The sequence below is a fragment of the Neomonachus schauinslandi genome, chromosome 2 (genome assembly GCF_002201575.2).
Source record: "Neomonachus schauinslandi chromosome 2, ASM220157v2, whole genome shotgun sequence".
Taxonomy (NCBI): Eukaryota; Metazoa; Chordata; class Mammalia; order Carnivora; family Phocidae; genus Neomonachus; species Neomonachus schauinslandi.
In genome coordinates, this window is record NC_058404.1 from 105,182,855 (window position 1) to 105,204,384 (window position 21,530).

The 21,530-nt window shown below is 40.3% G+C and overlaps 1 protein-coding gene across 1 annotated transcript in view; it reads right to left on the bottom strand.

Moving 5' to 3' along the window:
• SYNPO2 (synaptopodin 2) overlaps positions 1–21,530 on the bottom strand; it is a 158,264-nt gene that overhangs the window by 19,232 nt on the left and 117,502 nt on the right. Inside the window, exons 2-4 of the mRNA XM_021684462.1 lie at positions 16,359–16,510; positions 12,116–12,930; positions 7,488–9,670 (exon numbers count right to left, since the gene is read on the bottom strand). Coding sequence (XP_021540137.1) covers positions 7,488–9,670; positions 12,116–12,930; positions 16,359–16,510 — 3,150 coding nt within the window. The remainder of the gene's footprint in view (positions 1–7,487; positions 9,671–12,115; positions 12,931–16,358; positions 16,511–21,530) is intronic.

A 21,530-nucleotide genomic window follows, 5' to 3' on the forward strand; every position in this document is an offset into this window, starting at 1 on the left:
ATCGCTGTGATGCCACAATTCCTTTCATCTGTGACCTTTGTCTTGCGATCAAGAGAGGTAATGTAGCCTTGTGGTTAGTGAATGGCTCTGGTGCTTGACTGTCAGGTCTTGAGCCTTATCCCCACCTCCTGTGATAAGTTCCTTAACTTTACCTCAGTTTCTCATCTGTAAAATGGGATGATCATAATATCTACTTTATAGTCATTTTGTGATGACTAAAAAAGTCAATGTTTGTTACGTATCTAGAATGGCAGCTAGCATATATCTAGCATATAGTAAGCCCTCATAATTATCACCTTAATTAGTGGCTCTATGATTTTTAAATTAAGGCAGTGGAGCCCTGTAAATATAATGAGGGCGTTTTTACAATGAACTTAGAAGTTCATGTCTTCTCTCCTTGAAGTTAGTGATGGGAATGTTCAAACCCCTGTCTAGAATCCATTACACCAGTTCCTCAGGAGATGTTTTCAAAATAACAATGAGACATAGTTGAAGAAAAAAAGAAAAAAAAAAAAGCTACTGGAAAAAACATAAGGTGTAAAACTGTCCTTGCTGGGAAGTCTTTGACAGAAATAACTGTTGAGAAATCTTCCATTGAGGACACAGTGGCTGGAAAGTGTTGCTGCCTCATGCATATCCAGGAGAGACTTAATGGAATGCTAAGATTCCAGTGACAACTATATTTTAGATTTGAAACACTGAAAGTTTGTGACTCTCTCATTATTATTCTGTTTAGAATTATTCTTACTGAAATGTCTTAAGTTATTATGGGTTTAGTAACAAGCCAAGCTGGGTACGGTTTCACTATTTAATAAGAATATAACCTGAATTACATGTAGTCAGAATGGCATGAAGCCTAGGAGAACACTTCCTTTTATGTAGAGACTCCGATTTTACTTTATTTTTTTAAGTGACATTCCTCCCCAATCTCAGCCCGTAAGTATCACCTATTCACCCTAACATAAGAAAATAAGAGAATTTGGGTAACTAGTACAAAAGCACTGTCAAATTCACCTTTTTTACTTATAAGACAGATGCTTCTTTCTCAGAGACTGGTTTTCATTTCCAACATACTATCAAAGCATCTGAGTTTATGTGCAATCTTCTGAAAGTAAGGGGGGTCTTTCTAATGTCATTCAACAGGTCAGAGTCACCTATAAAGCCCATACAGAGTAGGCTCTTGCTAAACAGTTTGGGGAACACACAATTATCAGGTCTCAGGGAGTGGTATTTTGGGGTCTAATGAGACTGTGGAAACCATGCAGTACGGAAGGGAGGGTCCAGGCTTGGATGTCAGACAAAGGTCTAGTTCCAAACCTATCCTACGACTTAAAAGCTTAATGACTGTCGGACAAGTTGTTTAGCCTCTCCGAGCTTCAGACACCTCACCTGTAAACTGGGAATAATACCTTCCTTTCAGCATCATTCTGAGGAGTAAATGAATTCACAGTATAATCAATTAGGAGTGCAAGTCCACATTGAATACAGAGTCCACTAATGAACACTGTGTGATCTTGGGCAAGTTATTTAGCCTATTCGTGCCTCTGAATCCCAACTATAATTTGTCAACTGGGGATAATGATAGTAGCTATTCCATAAGGACTACTGATTAAAAGACATAATCTGTGGTGATCACGTATGGGAATGGAGGGAGGTGTGGCTGAAATGGGTGAAGGATGTCAGAAGGTACAAACTTCCGGTTTTACGATAAGTAAGTCTGGAGAATACAATGTAGAGCATGGTGACTATAGTTAATAATGCTATATTGTATATATGAAAGTTTCTAAGAGAGTAGATCTTAAAAATTCTCATGACAAGAAGAAAAATTTGTAACTGTGTGGTGATGGATGTTACCTACACTTATCGTGGTGATCATTTCACAATAAATACAAATACCAAATCCTTATGTTATACACCTGAAATTCATATAATGTTACATGTGGATTGTATCTCAATAAAAGAAAAGAGATAATCTATGAAAGATACTTGGCACAACTCAGGGCCCCAAATTTGTGTTCAGTTAATGTTAGCTATTGCTATAACTTATGGGAAATATTTAACACAGTTCTTGACACATAGTAGAAAGGTAATACATGAACCCCTCCCCGCCAACCTCCTGCCTTTTCCTCGGGCCTCACGAGGTTGTTTGAATGGCTGCCCAGCTTCCATCTCCATCCATGTAATCCTGCATTGGATCATAATACTTGACTCGAGGCCTTTGGGTGGTTTTGAAAACAGATTACTGCATCAAGTAAGGATATCAAAGATTCCTTGACTTCTAAAATGTCTGCTAAAGAACAAAATACTTTGCTGCTTGATATTTATTCCCAAGAAGAAAAATTTTCTCAGTTTATTCCTAGATTGCGCACTACTTTTCAACTCAGAGCTAGCTGCAATCCTTTGTTTTTTGGTTTTGTTTTGTTTTTCCAGGAATGAATCATTAATAGTTATCAAGGAGCTCAAGAAGTAGAGGCTGTGAAAGCAGGATTCCTCCATGGCACATATGAATGTTATTATTCTGGGTATTATTAGTGTTATCAGGGAGAGGAAGGAAGGTAGGCTGGAAAGTAGGTCCTTGGGACCACTTTTATTAGGGACCCTGAATGTATATTTCACCAGTCAAAAAACACCCATAATTTAGATAAACATGCCAAGAATGAGGTAACAGGGGTAAAAGAAATTCTATGCATCAATAACAAAAAATGACTTAAACTATAGGACCCCATAATAAGCCTAACTTTCTTTTTGAGATATACTTTATTAGCTAGCAAACCTTATATAAAATCAGGAGTCAGAGAAATGTCTGACAGGATTTGATATTTTCAAATTAAATTTTTTCTTCACTCAATTGCCTCTGAGCAATAAGCTCTGTGATTTCCAAGTGCCAAGAGGTAATTTAGTGTACAGATATACATACCATAGAAACATACTAATTTTTTGAAAATTTAATAAACTGGCTGTACCTGATAATGTTAAGGAAAGAATAAGTCTGATTTGGCGGTCTCTTCCAGAAGACTGATTTTTATTGGCCTGCTGCTCCATAGGATAGACTATAATTTTCATACTTTTCTTTTTTCTTTTTTTTTTTAACCATAGAGGAAGAAAAGGAGACTGGCCTCTTTTAGTGATTTTGCCTGGTGTTTGGGTCCTGTGGGAATTTGTGAGTTTGCTTTATGGCCTTTGGCCAACCCTGGTGGGAAGTCTAGAGAAGAATTCAATTCTGCTTTTTCCCAGAATACTTGTTGACGAACTTAGTAGCACTGAAGTGTTACATGAGTCTTTGTGTCCCCCAGAGTCCAGTGATAAGGGGACATGAGACCAGTGAGGGTCAGTGTGTCTGGGAATATAATTTGGTTCTTAGAATTTACATATTTTTCTCATGAACTCTTAGCAATCTTTAAAACAAACTCAACAACTCTGATTTTAAGAGGGAATGAGCACCCTCGCTGCCCACTGCTTCCCTTTGAAGCATTTTAAGCATTTAGCTTTTCAGAAAACAATCACTTCTTGTTGATAACCATGACTTCAAATAGCCTTCCTGCTGGGCCGGTTGTGACTCATAAAACAGCAGGGGATTTCAGGAACTCACCCTTAGAATACGGGTGCTTGCAGCTTCTCAACTTTATAACTGGATAAAATGATACACAGCAAGGGCTTTTGCCTGAAAGGTTAAATCCACCCTCAGACACTAACAGTCCTGTGTCTTCTTGGGCTCTTAAGAGGCTGAAAGTGCCAAAAGAGTGTCAGTGTTTGATATGCCTGTCAGCAGCACAACGACCTTCAAAGTTCTTTAACCTAGTAGCTGTAAATAGGACAGTGGTCCCAAGTTTGCTTTAAACGTAGATCATTTGTTTTTGACATCTCAGATGTGACTCTCGCTGCCAAGCTAGAATTCAGGCTGTGTGATAATACTGAGCTGCCCTATGAAGAAGCCCTCTTCTAGAAAGGGGTTGGCACGATCTAGAAGAATTAAAGAACCCTGGCTTGCTTGAAAGAACTATGTGTAACTCGGATCAGTTTTCCTATAGTTAAATGAGTTGCTTCTTGTGCAGATTAAATGAGATACATGTTACCATTAACAATCATGCTAGATATATTTTGAAGTACAAACTTTTACATGCTCCAGAATGACAACCCAAATGTGTCTTATAAAATACATTCCTAAAAACTTATGCTTTATGCTACCAACGAATGGTCAAAATGCAGAAACAGTGTGATTCTTCCTCTCTCAAAACAGAATGTGTTTTTATCAAAATATTAGAAACAATATCATAAATGTTTTAAGATTGAAGTGTCAACGCTCCGATTCCCAGTCTTACCAGTTCTGTGATTCAGTCTGTTCTCCTACAAGACTGAGAGGCTTATGCTCTGTTTCGATTTACATACGCCTCTCTTCCTAGATTATCTAGTGTTGTGCACATTCGTCATGGCACAACGGTCCAGGAAGAGAGGTTTGAGACATTGTTAAGGGGAAACTCACGGGGAAAACATGGCATGAGATCCTGCAGCAAGTCAGTGACTGTGGCTACATTTTCTTTTATATGCCAGTGCCTGTAAATCATGCAGTGGATTCCTTGGGATAAGGTACATAAGGCCCCGAACGTAACACAGGCCCTCAGTAAATGACCATTGCTATGGCGTTGATGATGAAAACTTGACTTCACAGGTGCTCTGCCTAGAAACTGAGCTGACAAAGGACAAGGGAAAAGGCAAGGTGCTAAAACTAAACCAAACCTGCCTCCTCACACCCCACAACCAGCCAAACATCTGCCACCACAACGAAGCAAGCAACACCCAGATTGCAAAGGGTGCCCCGTGGGCGGGAAGCTGAGGTCATGAGTTCTAAGTCTCCCACCTGCCACACTGACATCATTCCCATAACTCCAACCTGAAAGGTGGTACATACAGCTTATTCTGCATGCAAGTTCCCAGGAGCCTCTCTGGTTGAGGAGAAGAGGCAAAGGGAATCCCTCTTACTCCAGGGAGCTGGCTTGGGCCTTTTCTTTCCCACTCCCCCAGCCTCACGGTGTGGTTACACTCTGTCTTGGATATAGTTCGGGAGGATTCCACCCCTCCTCCATAATGTAGGACCATACGATTCAAGATGAGACCTATGCTTCTAGTTCCCAGTTGAGGTTGTGGATGCTTTGATTGCATGCCTGGCATGTTTCTTAGAAGCATTTTTGGGCACCCTATGACACTCCCAGTTATACTAGTGGTGTGTTTAGTCATCAACTCCAAATAGTGGCTCTGCTAAGATTGCCACCTGTCCTACAGGAAATGGACTGAAAACACTTCTCATTCCTACATACCACAAACCCCTGGACAACTGGGAATACTTGTGGGTCATTACTAGCCCAGGCTACATTTGAACTGGTGATCTCAAATTAACTACGCTGTGTTCCATGATCTTTCCTCTACTTCATACTTCATTCTTTAAATGCTATGTCAAGAATGCAAAGTTATAAAAATGATCTCCTTTCCTGCTTCACCTTATGAAGCCTTTTTTGGTTGTCCTATTAAAAAAGAATGCAAAATGCACAGCATTTAACAGACTTCCTTTGCAGGGAGCAAGTAATCCAAACAATAGTGTTATATAATGGATAGATTGCTTTTTCCTTTACCCTGTATTAATCCTCCTAATTGATTTCCAAAAAAGGCAAATGAGGGACCTAGCTGCATCCTGTGGTTGTAACCTCTAGGTAAACTGCCACCAAAAGGTAATGGAAGATTTTCCAGAAAAAAAGCAAAAGAAACAGCTCCATTGTCCTGCAGCTGACTTAATTCTTTTTGTGTGTTCTGTCGTAGAGTTTTACAATGTACAGACAAATGAATACACTCACAAAAGGAAATTCAGAGGTTTGGGGGAGCAACAGAAGAGAAACATCAGCGAAACGACTTAGGTCAGAACAGTCCTACAGGGAAGATTATTTTTAGAAATATGTACATTAAGCAGATAAAGAAGGAAGTGATATTTTAATGGGATAGTGAAAAATAGCAGGTTGACAGTGAAAGCAGTAAAAGAACAGGAATACAGACATTTTCAGAGGATTAAAATGGTACCATGTACCCTCAAAGCCGGCAAGTTTTTATAAGAGGTCTCTAAACATATCTCCTGTATTGAGTAGATGGTTTTCCTCGGAGCTGTCAAAAACGCTTTGTGGCTCTCTACATTAATTCCTGTTGAATATTTTCCATGGTTGGTCAGACTTGGACTTAAAATAGATATGAGGAAGGTCTTCAGGTTTACCGTCAGTAACATTATTAACTTCATAGGCAGCTGGATGATGGCATGGTGTGTGACCAATCCAAATTTACAAGGTAACCTTGCCTGAATCCTCCTGGTCCATCAAGTATAAATTACAAAGTGAAGGTATGAGAATAGAATTGCAAGGAACAGTGGGAGAAGCAGTGGCCAGAAAGCAAAACAAACACAAGGAAAACAATCTGTGAGGTCACTCAGAAGTGATGCTAATCATTGTGTGTTCTCACCCTACGGCCTCCGCACACATGGGGTTCCTCGTGCTTCACAATCAGCCCCTGTAGTCGGTAATCCTTCATGCCTCAATCGTGTGCTTTCCCAAGGGAAAAGAATAGTCCTATGTACCTTTATCTGCAGCCTGCTCACCTCTTTCACGTTATTCCTTTATACTGTACTCTACCACTTGCCTCGGCTGAAGAACACAAACTTACACTTTCATGCGCAATTGGTGATACACTCACTTCGTTTCTTAATCAACTGGGAAGAGAAGATGGAAATCCATCTCTAAGGATAATTATCCTTCTTGCCCTATCTCATTTACTTTAAGGAAGTCTTCTGAAATGAGTTAATACATAGAAAACCTAATACATAATAAGTGCTCAGTAATCACTGACCCCCTGTTCCTCACCCTTCTGATTAAACTATGTACATTTCAACAATCCCCAGAGCACCTCCTCTGCAACATCCAACAGGTGGCTGAGGTTGACAGACCAGAGCTGATCCCTGTCCTCAATAAATTTCTTATCCCTTACCACTAGTATTAGCGATAAAGCACTACCTAAAAAGGAAATCTCCGTCAATACGTGTTATATTTTCACTACATTTGACCCTTTTCACCATAGAAGCAGAGCTGTTATGCTACGTAAAGGCTGTGTGCAATGTCTGCTAACACCGATCACTGTCTTTCTTGTGACTAAAGCATAAATCCTAAGCATCCTGCTTACTTAATATAATGGCACATGTCTATTTTGGGGTGCTCCCATATTTTTTAAGTGTGCAAAGGAGATAAATGTGTTTTAAGTCAATCTGAGTTAGATTTTTGACCCATTAAAAATAGTATGCTCCTTGGACCCAGATTGGGAAGTGACATCTGAAATTAAGTAAGTTGAGGACTTGCTAGGCATTCTCGGGGACTCAAGTAACACTGCAAACAACTTGTTTCAAGCAAAGTGGACACTCAGCTTCGGCTATAAGATTACTCTTCCGCGATAGATGGTTTCCACACCTGAACTGGGACACCACTTTTCTTGGCTGAGAACTTCGGCCTCGGTGCCACAAAGTAAGACGTAGCCTCTGATTCTTGCTTGGGAGAGGTGGCAATGCCCACGGGCACTGGGGATGCGCTCACCGGTGAGGTGGCCTCTGCAAAGAACGCAGGCGGAGAGCTGTATGCGGGCACCGAGTACACAGAGGAGGCCTGCGCAGTAGTGGGCGAGGCAGCGTTCACGGGCCGGGGAGGAAGAGCTTGCTTCATGGCTGGCACTGGACTGACCTTGGCGGACGACTTCTGGAGGAGGCCATCCTTTGCATCTGGAGGTTGGAAAGTAAACAAGGATGCGTTTAGCTGATACGGTTGGTGCTTCATGACGTCCAAAGCATTGAGGGGTTTTTTGCCCTTTTTCTTGCTTGTCTTGGAGGCCTGTGGGGCTGGAGACTGAGACTTGAGAGCAGCCAGAGGGTAGGAGGGGGAGTGGATAGGATTGTAGGCCACAGGAGGAGGTGCGCGGACGTTGGAGGAGTACTTCCAGCCGGCCGGTAGGGACGGAGTGGGAGACTGGGCGCGAGCAGCATGGGCCTGCACCGTGTCTGAATCGACCACATACTTCTCCATCCTCGACTGCCTTTTTGCAAAGAGCTGGGCTCCTTTCCCACTCATTCCTGGGAGCTCATTGGATGGTCCCGCTGCACCAGCGTGAGCAGCGTTCACTGTTGCTGTGGGAGCCGCCGGCTTAGGTGTGTAGTTGGGACTGGCTACTGCTGGTTGTGGTCCTTTGAAGGGACCAGCCAGGGTCAGAGCGCTCGCGGGCCGGGCAGGAGCGTGGGCAGGCTGGGCTATTTTGATGGAGGAGACACGGGTGCCCTGCGACGGGTTGGACGTGGGGAAAGCAGGAGGCTGGGTCGGAGGCACGCCTGGGGACCAGACCGGAGACATTGGAGTTCCTGGTTGGGAGGACGAGGACTTGACTGCGGGTTTCGGAGCAACAGGAGGCGGAGTCTTTTGTTTTGCCGAGGAGCTCTGCATGAAATTACAAGCCTCTGCTCCTAAACTGAGGTAGTCTTCTTCGGGTCCGGAATCGACTCCGGCTCCAGCGACCTTTTTGCCTTCCGAATTTTGAAGAAGTGACAAGAGTTCAGGATTTGGGCTTACTTTGGGCTCTTTAAAAGTGAACATGGGCTTCGTCGTGCTTCTCCTTTTGGCCTCCTGCAATATTCCTGTTCTTTTTGCGGGCACAGCGATCCTTTCATCCCGGGAGGCTATTCGCTCAGATGGGTCGTAAAAGGCTGGCTGGGACCAGGGGGCAGGCTGGGGCCACGGAGGAGGCTGTGCCGGGCCAGCTACCGGACTTGATACCGCTCTGGAGAAGGCTTCAGGTGGAGGTGTGACTGCAGAATAAGGTGGAGGCGCCGGGAAGTCCGCCATGGGACTTGCCATGTTTCGGGTTGGGGAGAAGGGGGTCGCTGGCTGGTTCACAGACCCCGGGAAGGGTTTGGCTGTTCTGTTCATAGGGATCATCCTCTGGGCCTCTGCTGTTTCGGACACCCCACTGAAGCCATTCTGTTGGGGCACATGGCCATGACCATGGCTCACCTCGATGTAGCTTCTGCTCACAGAGCTCTGCACTCTTACAGATTCTTCCTCCTTCCTTTGGTAAGAAGCCATGGTTCTCAGGCCCTCCGACTGTGCAGCATCGGGTTCTCTGCTTGGCACTCCACCCACCCTCTCCTCCTCTTTTTGGGCTGTGATCTGATCCATTCGCTCCCTCCTCTTGGCAAACATGAGGGCGCCCTTGCCTGAGGTGTCTGGCAACATCTCCATCTTGTCGCCTCTGTTCAGTTTCTTCTCGATGTCCACTAGTCCGGAATCCCAGTCAAAGTTCACAACTTGTGCGCTGCCGTCAATGTCAGACAATAACTCTTCATCCACCTCTGATTCACTCGTGCCCAGAAAGGCTACTTCACAGGTATCCTCTTTGTCACCTCCTTCGTCCTCGTCTGCCTCGCGCTCAAGTTCACCAGTGCCGTAGCTAACTAGGGTGTATTTCTTGGCCCGCCTACGACGCTTCTTAAACATCAACACCCCCTTGGAGTTGGGGTTGGGGGCATCTGTAAGAAGGAGGGCAATGCTTTTGCATTTAGATTTTGCTTCTTTCACCTGCTTTTCTGATAGGCTTTCACTCCTCCTGAGCCCTAGGGAAAGTACAAAAATTAAATTGAGTTTATGAATTCCAAGAAGACCTCATAGCAACCCAGAAATCAACTCTCCTGGGGGAAAGTAAATATGGAAAAAACATGCTTACAATTGGCCGCTGAATTTTGAAGCAATCTAACTCATTTAATCTTTCTTATTTCTTTTAAAATGTATACTTTTATGATGGTATACAATGAAATATATAACTGCACAATGGTCTGTTTCACTTGCTCATATAAATACATCTTTATGTATGGTGATTAGAATATATGCAGTATATGGATCTTTCTACTTTGACAATAAATGTTGGCTACTAAAAGTCCATAGGATATAATCAAAACTAAAAAGGAAACAATTTAAGGACATAATATAGTCTGAAAAACAAGGTAAGACATACCTTGTACTTCCGTATTTAAAAAATAAAATGTCAATATAAAACTGTCTCCAAGCATTTTTTAAAAGTGGGAGTGGGGAGGGCAAGAAACTGTTATTTTGAAGTGTTTCAGTGTAATGAATTTAAATATTTAAGTTTTCTTCTTTTTTTTTAAACTCTGACATCTCCCCAGAGGCCCTGTATTCATGGTGACTGGATTAATATAAATTCAAAAAACTGAATGAATAATAATTGAAGGCACTGAATCAATAATTGCTAATGATTTGGAACACGGGATCATTGTGAATACATGTAAGAAATTCAAGCTACTAAAGCTGTCTAGATAAATTTGTTTGAAATGGATTGCTATTTTGGAAATATAACACTGCTTCAGTCGCAGCAAGAATAAGCATAAATCTTAAGGAAATTTGAAAATTATGTGACTAGTGACCCTCTTAATTGTGGGTAAAAGCTGATGCAGAAATTCAGTCATTTAAAATGAGAGTTTGACAGTTTTAAAGTAACAACATTTATATTTAAATTTTTTATTTTCTCATGACTGTTATACAAAATAAATTGGTGGCAAACTAATGTATAGCATCAGTTAATTGTCATCATGTATTTAACGATAATGAGCATGATTCACAAGCAAGTTTAGAATTCTTCAAAATAGTTCAGTGGAAATTTCAGAAAAAATTTTTGAATATTTTATGACTGAAAATTAGGTGTTGGGTTTTTTTTTGTCCCTGGAAAAAATCAGACTTCATGATTTGTTTTTTTAAAAAATAAAATAGAATCAGAGTGAATAGTTTTCTAACAAAGTTACAGATATTCCCTGGCAATCGAATTTTATTTAGAGAAAACAGTAAAATACGTAATCGTTACTAAATGTAACTCCTTTTTTGACCAGTGTTATACAACTTCCTATTAAATTGACAGTCACAGTTGCACAGTTGTTGCTCACTTCACTGCCAACATGTAAAGTATGGGAGGGATGCCTTAACACACTTGTTTAATATGCCATAAATGTGATGCTTCAAGTCTAAGGACGATTAACAGCACTTGCCAATAAAGCTACAAATGGTTATGCTAAAGATATGCTTGGAAGGGAATAATGAGAGGTTAGAAGATTTAATATAGTACTTTGAATAACTGAGTTCATTACCGTTGCGTATCATTCATACCTTCAAGTGCTTTTGCTAGTCAGCCTTTACCTCCTCAAATGAAATTCTAAAATTTGTTTAAAAAAAAAGAAAAAGAGAGAGAAGAAAATAACAAAAATCATAAAACCTAACTGACACTCTTATCTTCATTCTCCTTTCTGTAATCACTCCCTTGGGTAAAACAAAATACCGTAGACAGCCTTGAATTTAAATATATTTTACATTTGGGGACATTTAAATGCCTCCACGGGTCCCGGGAGACTGACTCGTGTGTCTAGAAGGTAGATGAAATGCTTTGCAGTCGAGTGAAGACATACAAAACGGAGAGGATCATGTAACTGCTCAGTATGCCATATGTCCTTGTCTGTCAAACTCACTTCTGCAAGCATCATCAAGCTGCACGACAATTTTTTTTTTTTTCAAAATGAGGATCTGCTTTTAATATCAGTGGTGGAGCCTGTATTTTCAAGACACCACTCAGCAGCAGACTCAACCATTTTTGACATTTAAACTCCGAGTCCACCTGACTTCAGATACTCCCCTCTGCTATTTTACCTGAAATCTTACAACATTCTGAGACAAATCAAAGAGACGTGTTAACAATATTATTTTCTTGAACAGTTCCTGTCCCTTTGGGGATAAAAGAAAGTGCCTTAAATACATTTAAATCTATGACAAACTTCCAACTTATTGCCTCCTCCATTTCAGAAATTGGTGTTCTCCACAATTTCCCATTTGTTATTCTGTGCATTAATTAAAAAAAAATTTTTTTTTTTTAAACCACAGAGAGAGACATAAGAAAAATCTTAAAAAGAAAAAAAAAATCCATGTAAGTGAAGCAGCAGCAAAATGCCCTAAGCTCCCAGGGCCCTTCCAGTAGCCCAGCAGGGGCCCTGGGCCGGACTTACGTGCGTGGCGCGCTCGGTGCTTGTGAGGTCGGCTGTGATCCCTTTCCGAGCGTGGATCTTCTCCCTGCTCTGTGCCTTCTGATGAGACTGCAAAGGATACCAGAGAAGGAGGTGCTTCTGACTGCCCTCCTTCCACTGGAGAATCCACACACCCCTTTCCTGCCTGAAGCCTGCACCCTTCCGTCTTCTGCCTGTCCAAGCAGTCGAGTATCACTTCCACTCGGGGCAGCCCCGAGTCTCCTGCTTCACTTCCCTGGATCACTTTTAACTCTTTGCCACTGGAGAGCTGGATTATCTTGCTGGACCTCAGAGAAGCCTCCCCTTTCTCCTTTGTGGGGACTGAATTTATGTGGACGATCCCGCTGTGGTGTACATGGGGAGGATCTGGGTCAGGAGACTTGGATTTTTCAGCTCCCACGAGAGCCACCACGGGGACATTCGTGACCTTGTGTCTCTCTTGTGAAAGGGACAGTTGTAGCTCAACCACAGGGCCTGGCTGCCCAACTTCTGCCTTCTCTCTTAAGATAATCTCGTCTGCTAAGCGTCCTGTTTGGGAGTCAGGCATAGGGGGTGCCACATGGTAGCTCAGGCCTGTTTCTTCTTTTATGCTCCCAGAAAAGCCAGGACCACTCCCTTGGTCCTCAGCTAGAGGAGCCCCACTCCTGACTGAGGCAACGTACAACTCTCTGTGCTGGTTCTTTGCGGCTGGTCGAATCTGCAGGGTGGTACTTTCCACGCGCCCCTCATGAGTGAGATGCTCGGGGGGGTTGTTTTCAGTTTCAGAGATGGAAGTCTCATTTACTCCACTGGATGGTCTGCACACAGAAAAAGCAGTCCAGAAGGTTAAATCAGAGTGTTACACCTGCCAAAGAACTTTCTGACACTTTCATGATACATGATACAGTCAAAATATTTCCTCTTAAATGTCAACTGCAACATATTTGAGAGCAGAAGTTGGCAACATGTTTATATTATTATTTAAGGATCTTCCAAATAAACTTTTCTTTAAAGCAAAGCAAAAATGCTTACAAAAGGTTATGGAACCTAAATCTATCCTAAATTCAGCTTTGATTTTTAAAAAGGCTCAGGTTATAGCTACACGGATGTCCAAACTTTATCTGTAATTATTTGGGTGTTTTCAAACAACCACGTTCGTTCTAATATGACAAAGCATTTCAGTGTCTTACTGACTCTAAGTTTAGGTCTGAACATTGCAATGTCATGTAAACATATTCAGCAGCTTCAGAGTAATATTAATATACAGATAATTCAAATAATCCTTTTAGAGGCTGTGCTTTCTTGAAAGGAATGAAATAGAAGCTGTTTTTCAAGCTCCAGAGAGCATGTGTTTTGTAATAAGTGGACCCCAGCCCAGTACTCTTGTGTAAAGAGAAATCCTTTCCATGCTGCAATGAACCACTGAGTCATGGAGTATTTATAATCGGAGATGTCTCCCCTTCTCCCATTTGAACCTGTCTCTCGGAGCATTTCCTTATAGGATGTCTGAAGTCAAACTGTTCCTTTATCTCTCAGCTAAGAAGCCCAGCTCTGTTCACCACCATCCTTTGCTTTCGGCCTTAACCATTCCCAGCTGGTTTTGCGAATCTGGGTTTGCAAGAAGCAATGCCAGTTTAAGAGTCAAACGACTTCTTGCTAAAACGCTAATTTAAACTCTGCTTTTAGAAGAGAAGCATCACTCACAGAACAGCTGTAGGAGATGACTTCATGTTTCACATTTGTAAGTTTTTTTAAAAAAGCAGCAGTGTCCATCTCTGCCCCTTTCCTCCTCCCTCAAAATGCCCCCCTGGTTAATGCCAGATCATCATTTGAAGGGAGTGAACCCCTACTCAAGAGGCTACCCAAAGGAATGTACCTTAGAATCTGTCTGATAGAGTTTCTGACTAATGTTCAAAATCATTGCTCCTAACTTTGCTTTTGACTGCATTTAGTAAAGCAAAACTAAACAAAAACAATAAAAAACTAACAGTCAAATGAATTGTGGCTTTCTTTAAGGAAGTAATCTGTAAACCTTCCTGGTAATTAAAAAAAATTATAACACAGCATTTTAAAAACATGATGATAGCAAATTAGATCTTTCTTATATAGGAAATGATTAATACACTCTATGCAACTAAACTTGATGGTACCAAAAGGTCAGAGAGTTTTAATTTAGGAGGGCCTCGGATGGAAGTAGATTCAATCACTTTGAATTATGTTAGCAATCAATTATGAAGCTGAGAAGAGAGTCATTTGAATTTATTCCAGTCTTACAAAGTATAATACAGGCAAATGGATCATATAAATGTTAACATTTACTGGTAGCGGAAGCAAAATGGATATACATGAATACAAATCATGAGAGCACTAAAGGTTAAAGATGTGTCCTTAAAATGCTCATTTCCTTTCAGTCTACATAGGGACAATGTTCAGATACCCAGAACGGTGGTGGTGATGATGATGATGATGATGATGATCATGATTGCCTTTGGGCTGATTTTAATTTGAGATTCCATTCTAACCTCATCAATTAATTATTTATTTTGCCGATGTCAAAATACTTAAGAGAAAATAATCATCATCATAATTCCAGTTATTAAAAGTAGCAGAGACCTAGTTCATGTATTTCTGGAAGTAAATATGTACCTAAGGCTCAGCTTTAAATCACCATGGATTTTCCCAGTGATAGCCATTGTAATCAAAACAAGAACCAGCAGGGAATGTCCCAGACCACAAATATGTTCCAAAGAAACTGGCCTCATTAAAAGAGTAAAGACACTAAAAAGGGAACAAATTAGAAAAGGTTTTCCCCTTATTTGGGATGTGATTAAACCTTTAACAAAGATGGGAGTCTTCAAATACCTCAGAGATTTATGGATGATAATGGCAAACGCTGTGTCCACCCTTGGCAAGACACAGTTTTCTTTTAAACGTTTAGTTTTCTTTTAAAAGCAAAGGGCAGCTTTATAATTAAGTAGGATCCTAAAGGCTTAGACATTGGGCTTGCTGGGTAAATACTTAGATGGGAGAGTCTAAGAATAGTGCTACATTTCTTTTATTTTCACAAGATTATGGCCTTACCGAGTTCATGTGTGAAATAGAATCAATAGTGAATGATTATCAGAAGGGTAATGCCACACGTCGTGTTTCTGCAGAGTTAAGACAAAACCTGGAGAGCTTTCAATTCTGTGTGAGATTGTCCTCTGGCATCTTCCTGAAGGCTGCTCTCCAGGAAGCCAGAACTTTCCTTTCTGGAGGCATTACAGTGCATGGTCAGAGCCTCACTTGCAAAGTTAGTAGGGATTTGTACATGGTCCTGTGGTTTTTACAGGACTGTAAAAATGTTGATGCTGTCGCTTTTTTGTGATTGCCCTTGTTTTCTTTTGTCTTAACGTTTAAAGTTTACTACTGCGTTTTTAAGCAATTAGGTAGGGAGGGTGGTGTTTGGGGAGATCAAATTAACAAGTGATTTCCATTAGTAGTCCACAACCTTTATTCTAACCATCTGCTTTTGTCCATACCCAGAAGGTTTTGCTACAGGTCCTGACAAGCAGAAATTGAGCTGCTTTTAGGGGATTTTGTTGTTCTTTTCCTTCTCCTAGGCATTCTCTTTGTATAAAAAAAAATTGTTGTACAGTGTAACAGTTTAACACTTAAACATTTTTTAATGGAATTGATTAATGTTCTTTTTTAAAATTTTAATTCTAGTATAGTTAACATACAGTGTAATATTAGTTTCAGGTGTACAAAATAGTGATTCAACACTTCCATACACACCCAGTGCTCAACATGACAAGTACCCTTCTTAAGCCCCATCTCCTAACTCCCCCTCCACCCCCCCCCACCACCCCACTGGTAACTATCAGTTTGCTCTCTAAAGTTAAGTTAAACATTTTTAATTCATTAGTGAATCTGGAATTATAATGTAGTGATCCTGACCCACCACAAAATCTTGACCTAGAAGTATTAAATTATGTTCAACATACTGAGCTTTCTAAGGAGCTCGTCTAAAATACCTAAGATTTTCAACAAAGTTCATGACACAAAAATTTTCAAGTTAATTCTCAATTAACCAGAAAATTAATTGCCATTTTTCAAATACGGTGGTTCTTCTGTTTAACTATACTACCCTTCTACAGAGCAACCCCAATTTCCCCATAAATGACAAATTATATATTTAGTAAAAGCTATAGTCATTCCCATCTAACTTCAGGAGAAAATCAACATTCCAACAAATGTTTTGTACCTTTTGATAAGCATTTGGAGAGAGTCCGTTATGCTCTCCATGAGCTTGATGACTTGGGGGTAGGTGAGGTCTGCACAAGGGTTGCCATTGATAGAAACCACTTCATCCCCCTCACAGAGCCCAGACCCAGAGGCTTTGCTCTGGCTTCGGATCTGAGTGGAGTGAAAAAAGAAAGAAAGAGTTAGAATCATATAACTTGTAAAAAAAAAAAAATCCATGACACCATCTCTGAGAAACGTTTATTTGGGAGGTAAATAGATCTGCAAAGTATAAAATCAGCCCTGGTTTTTAATCCATCTGTTGACCACGAAGACCATCTTAAACCCTTCTGACCCCTTTCACGCACACAATGTATTATGCACCATCATGTCAACATTTATTCATAGCATTGTAAGTGAATGGAAAAGGAACATAAATCTATAGTAAAGGAACTGGAATAAAAGAAATAAAGAATAGAGAAGAATGAGGGCAGACATGTGAAAATAATTGAGTTTACATTAAAAAGAATTGTCACACTGTGAAGTTTGATCCCACTCAGAGAGTGACCGCTCACATTCAAAAAAATGTTAAAAGCTTTTCCATTGTGGAGGTGGGTTGAACACTGACTGAAGAAGGAGATGTAGGGCAGGACAATTTAAGGAGAGAGCAGTACAGCTAAATGAACTAATGAAAGCTGTCCCAGCATAATGGGGAAGTTAGGCAGCCAGGATACTAAGAATTATGTCAAAGAGAAAAATCCTTTATTGAAATCAACTATTGACGTCTCGGTACGAACCAAAGTTTAGCAAAAAAGAAAGAAAGAAAAAGACGATTTTGCAAATAATAAAAACATCCCTGCTATAACGATTGTATCATATTCTTGCCCAGAATGACGTGGAACAAAAAACTGGCTAAACCTAAAAGAGAACTTTTAGAACCTGGAAAAGAGAAATTTAGAGAAGTAAAATAATGGCAGAGAACCCCCACCAGCTCCTTAGTGAGGAATAACTGGAGGTTTATATCACGTATAATTCGGATTATGGTAAAATGTCATGCCGATTATTCTCCCTCTGCCCTTCCAGGTTCCTTCTCCCCCTCCTCGGTGCTACATCATGCCAGTGGGGGACCGGCCTCTAGAGACAGCACTGGCTGAGCTCCCTGCAAGCTGCTCCTGGTTGGATTTGGTCAACAGTAAGCCCCAACAAGTGCTCAAAGAGCAAGAGGAATGAGAGATCAGGTAGACAGATGTTCTCCCTACTGAATGTGCTTGGTCGTGGTTTGGCAATGGCTCCATTCCTCCATCTAGAGAGTCACGGCTCCTGTCTGTCTGCCTCTCTCCCTTGCCTTAACTCTTGCGAGATTCCAATTAACGCGTACCATCTTCTTGCCTCTTCAGGCTTTTTATCTCCAGGTCCTTCATTATCATTTGGTGGTTCACTTAAACCTGCCTTTAGTCCCTGCATTATATTATCTTCAGTTACCCCTCTGAGCATGCCACCTATTTCCTGCTGGGACCCTAAGTGATACTAATGTGGTTAGATGTCACTTTATAATGTGAGTTTACTAGTTCTCCATGAGCCATGTAACATGTCATACAATCTGAAACTTAACGGCACTTTAAGATCCTATTCTGGATATTTTCCACCAAGATGATCCCTTTCTCACTATTAAAATCAAGATTTTTTTTTTTTAAGATTTTATTTATTTATTTGACAGAGAGAGACACAGCGAGAGAGGGGACACAAGCAGGGGGAGTGGGAGAGGGAGAAGCAGGCTTCCCGCCGAGCAGGGAGCCCGATGCAGGGCTCGATCCCAGGACCCTGAGATCATGACCTGAGCCGAAGGCAGACGCTTAACCACTGAGCCACCCAGGCGCCCCTAAAATCAAGATTCTGAGTCCAGAGAGATCAAAGCCTTGTCAGCAATACTTCTTGAAGAATGTTTTCATAGCCAGGCTCATTTCTGACTGGGCGTGAAACGTATTTCAACTTACCTCCAACAGCTGCCCACTAATCGATAATCGGCTGTTGACTAATAAGGTTTAAGTTTCTATCTCCAGGTGCATTTACATGTTAAGTGGCACTCTTGAAAGTAAAAGATACCTTTAAGTGCCAAAACAATGACACTTGTGAAGTTTAAAGTGATTCAGGTAGTTTTGCTCTGGGAAGGTCTGTCCTTTGATGGTCATAAATTATAATCTACAGTGGTTTGCTGTTTTCTGACAAAATTATCTCATTTTTGTTTTGGAAGAACATACTAGTTTATTGCAAAATATTTGCAAGGCTATAAGGAAGCAACAAAAGCAATGAGAAAGAGCATATGCCCCCAATTTTGAAAAATATCTACTTACCTGCCAAATATATTTGTTTTGTTTTGTCTTGCATGAAATAATTAAAATAAAGACTCACAAGAGAGCTGTTAATAAGTCAGGGATAAAATAATATCCAACAGTGAACATTTAAGTTAAGGTTAGAGTTGTTTGTTCACATTTCAGTCATTTAAATTTATTTATTTATTTTTTTATAAAATAAGATGAGGTGGATAATAAAGCATTTTTTGAAGCGTAAACCCATTCATTCAGTTGAGTCAGATGTACTAGAACACAGACAGGAAATTCATCCTTTGGAGGACCAAAGAGGTTTTATGTTTCTAAGACAGATGTATCATTACACCTTGTACCGCTCAAGGCCCAGTCTCAGGGGTGGGGAGAGGGGGTTTCCCTTTTATCGGCAGTAAGTTGTGTGAGTTTTAAGCAACTTCATGGGTTTGCAGAACAAGTTGAAAAACTGATCCTTGGAAGAGAAATAAATCCCCAGCTTAACAGAGCTGTCTATCATGCAAACGTTTTGCTTGATGGGAAAAGGGCAATTCATCATTATGCTTGTCAAGTGGAGCTTTTAATGGTATCCGAATAAGCAAAAGCATTATGGGAGGAGTAGTTAGCATTCCTTCAGAGCATGCATTCTGAGGTCAACATTCAGAATCAACTGCGGCAATTGTGTTTCACTGACCTTTTACATCTGTCTGAAGAGCAGGAAATATTTTCCTCAAGAACCATGTTAAATGTGGGGATACTGTCCTTGCCACAAAGTAGTTCTGAAAGAACTACTCTTCTTCCATTTCTAATAGGAGTACCAAAACAAACAAGATGGTACGACAGCGTCTATTACGCCCAGACATATCCTTTGCAATCACCAACTTCACCAATATGGCTCATTTATTAGTGTACAAAAGATCCTTACCTTATGTTGTGTGTAATCAGGTATTTTAGAATGTATATATTTGTGTATTATTACGTACATGAGTAAAAATTCTAACTCCCAAAAATATTCTTATTTGTGAAAATGAAATACACTGTCAGTAGTAAGTTTGGATATGCAGATCATTAGCATTGACAATGCTGAATCTCAGTGAATTTATCAACCAGTCCTCTTCTTAGGCCATTAGTGCTAGAGTCATAAAATACGTAGTGGGAGAGAATGCCAACTCAGAAGGAAGAGAGGGTTCAATTGCGTAGCTCCAATGATTACTGGCTGACTGAACTTAAATAAGTCATATTACACCTTTGAGCTTTAGTTTTCTAAAGTGTAAAATAGAGCTAATGAATTTTATTTCCCTAGATGGTTAAAAAGGATTAGAAATAATATGTACTAAGTTTATGACACACACACAGCTCCTAGAGGTACCCAAGAAGGGGCAAATGCATAAAAATGAGTTGGTTTCACACACACACACACACACACACACACGAAAGGAACATGCCAAGTAAAAAGAAAAGCCATAAAATGTTGGTACTTTGTCTACAAGATGTTTGAAAATAACTGGATTTATTTTCAGTTTTTATGCCTATATTTGGCATTAACTCATCATAATCTAAAGATAAATGTTTTATCTGTCTTTTCCTCAGTAAGTACACATTTCATAACTGAGAGGTGAAAGAAGACAAGCCTATTTATTGTTTCCCAGCAGAAATAACAATACAAATATTTAAATACTAGGGGCTTATCTTCACTGAGCACTTACTATGCTAAGCCCTCTACATGCTTACACCGTTTATTCCTACAAAACCTCAATGAGAATTATACGTCCACTTCCATTTGTGAATGTTCAGATGGACTGCACCCAGGCGCCCCCTATCATGAATCTTAGGAGTGTAGCAACAATTAGCTGAGGCCGTAAGGAAAGTCAGGGAGGAAATAAAAACTTGCCAAGTCAGTCCATAACCTGGGAAAGAGAGATTTTGTTTTATTTGGTTTTCTTTCTTCTTCTTTTAAGATTTATATATATATATATATATATATATAAGGTATTCTTGAAAGATTGGAAAATAATCAATATTATGACCCAATATGTTAAAAGTTCAAACTCGAGTATAATTATCTTTTGCAAACTGTGATTTGACTCAATACGAGCATGCAATGTATGCCTTTTTCTTGAGAACATTCCCTTAGACACTTCATTCCACATCTAATATATTAGACAGAGAAGGAGTTTCTATCCATAAAATACTGTATTTCCTATTAGCATCTCTCAGTTTGATCAGACCACAGAACTAAGAGATACTGGTAATGTAAATATTTACCAAAGACTGTATTTTTTTGCTTACTACTTCTTGATCCATACCAGGAGAGATTTATTTTACTACAACCAAGTGAAAATGGGAAGTTAGAGCTTCTCTGGGAAACTCAACAACATTATTTTCATTTCACAGAATAAATCTGGGAAAGGTTTCAGCTATGCTAATTTGGTTTTAGGAGTTAATAATTCCCTGGCAAAATGCAAAAAGTTTCTTTTTCTATTCTTTTATCATCACTTCATTTCTAAGTCTTCCAGAACCGACTAGAAAGCAGGTATCAGATTTGAATTCTCATAGAACTTTGTAGTTGAACTATTTTGTCTTGTGTAAATGGCATATCAGTTGTGTCAGCTTGCTGCTGGTGAGACTAAATCTTGTCTCAGGGGCTGCATTTTCACGTATAGCTCATTGACAAGTCCTGTCGGAACATGTCACAGTAAATGGCAGAACCAAGACAAGTAGTAGATTCCACTACTCTATCTAGTAAAATATATGAAAAGGAAAGAGGAAATTAGCACAAATCTAACCTATCACAGGTGGGCTATTCTCAATCCATAACATGAAGTCCCAGGGACCTGGAGATAACTAAAAGAGGATGAGAGAGATGATCTCAGACA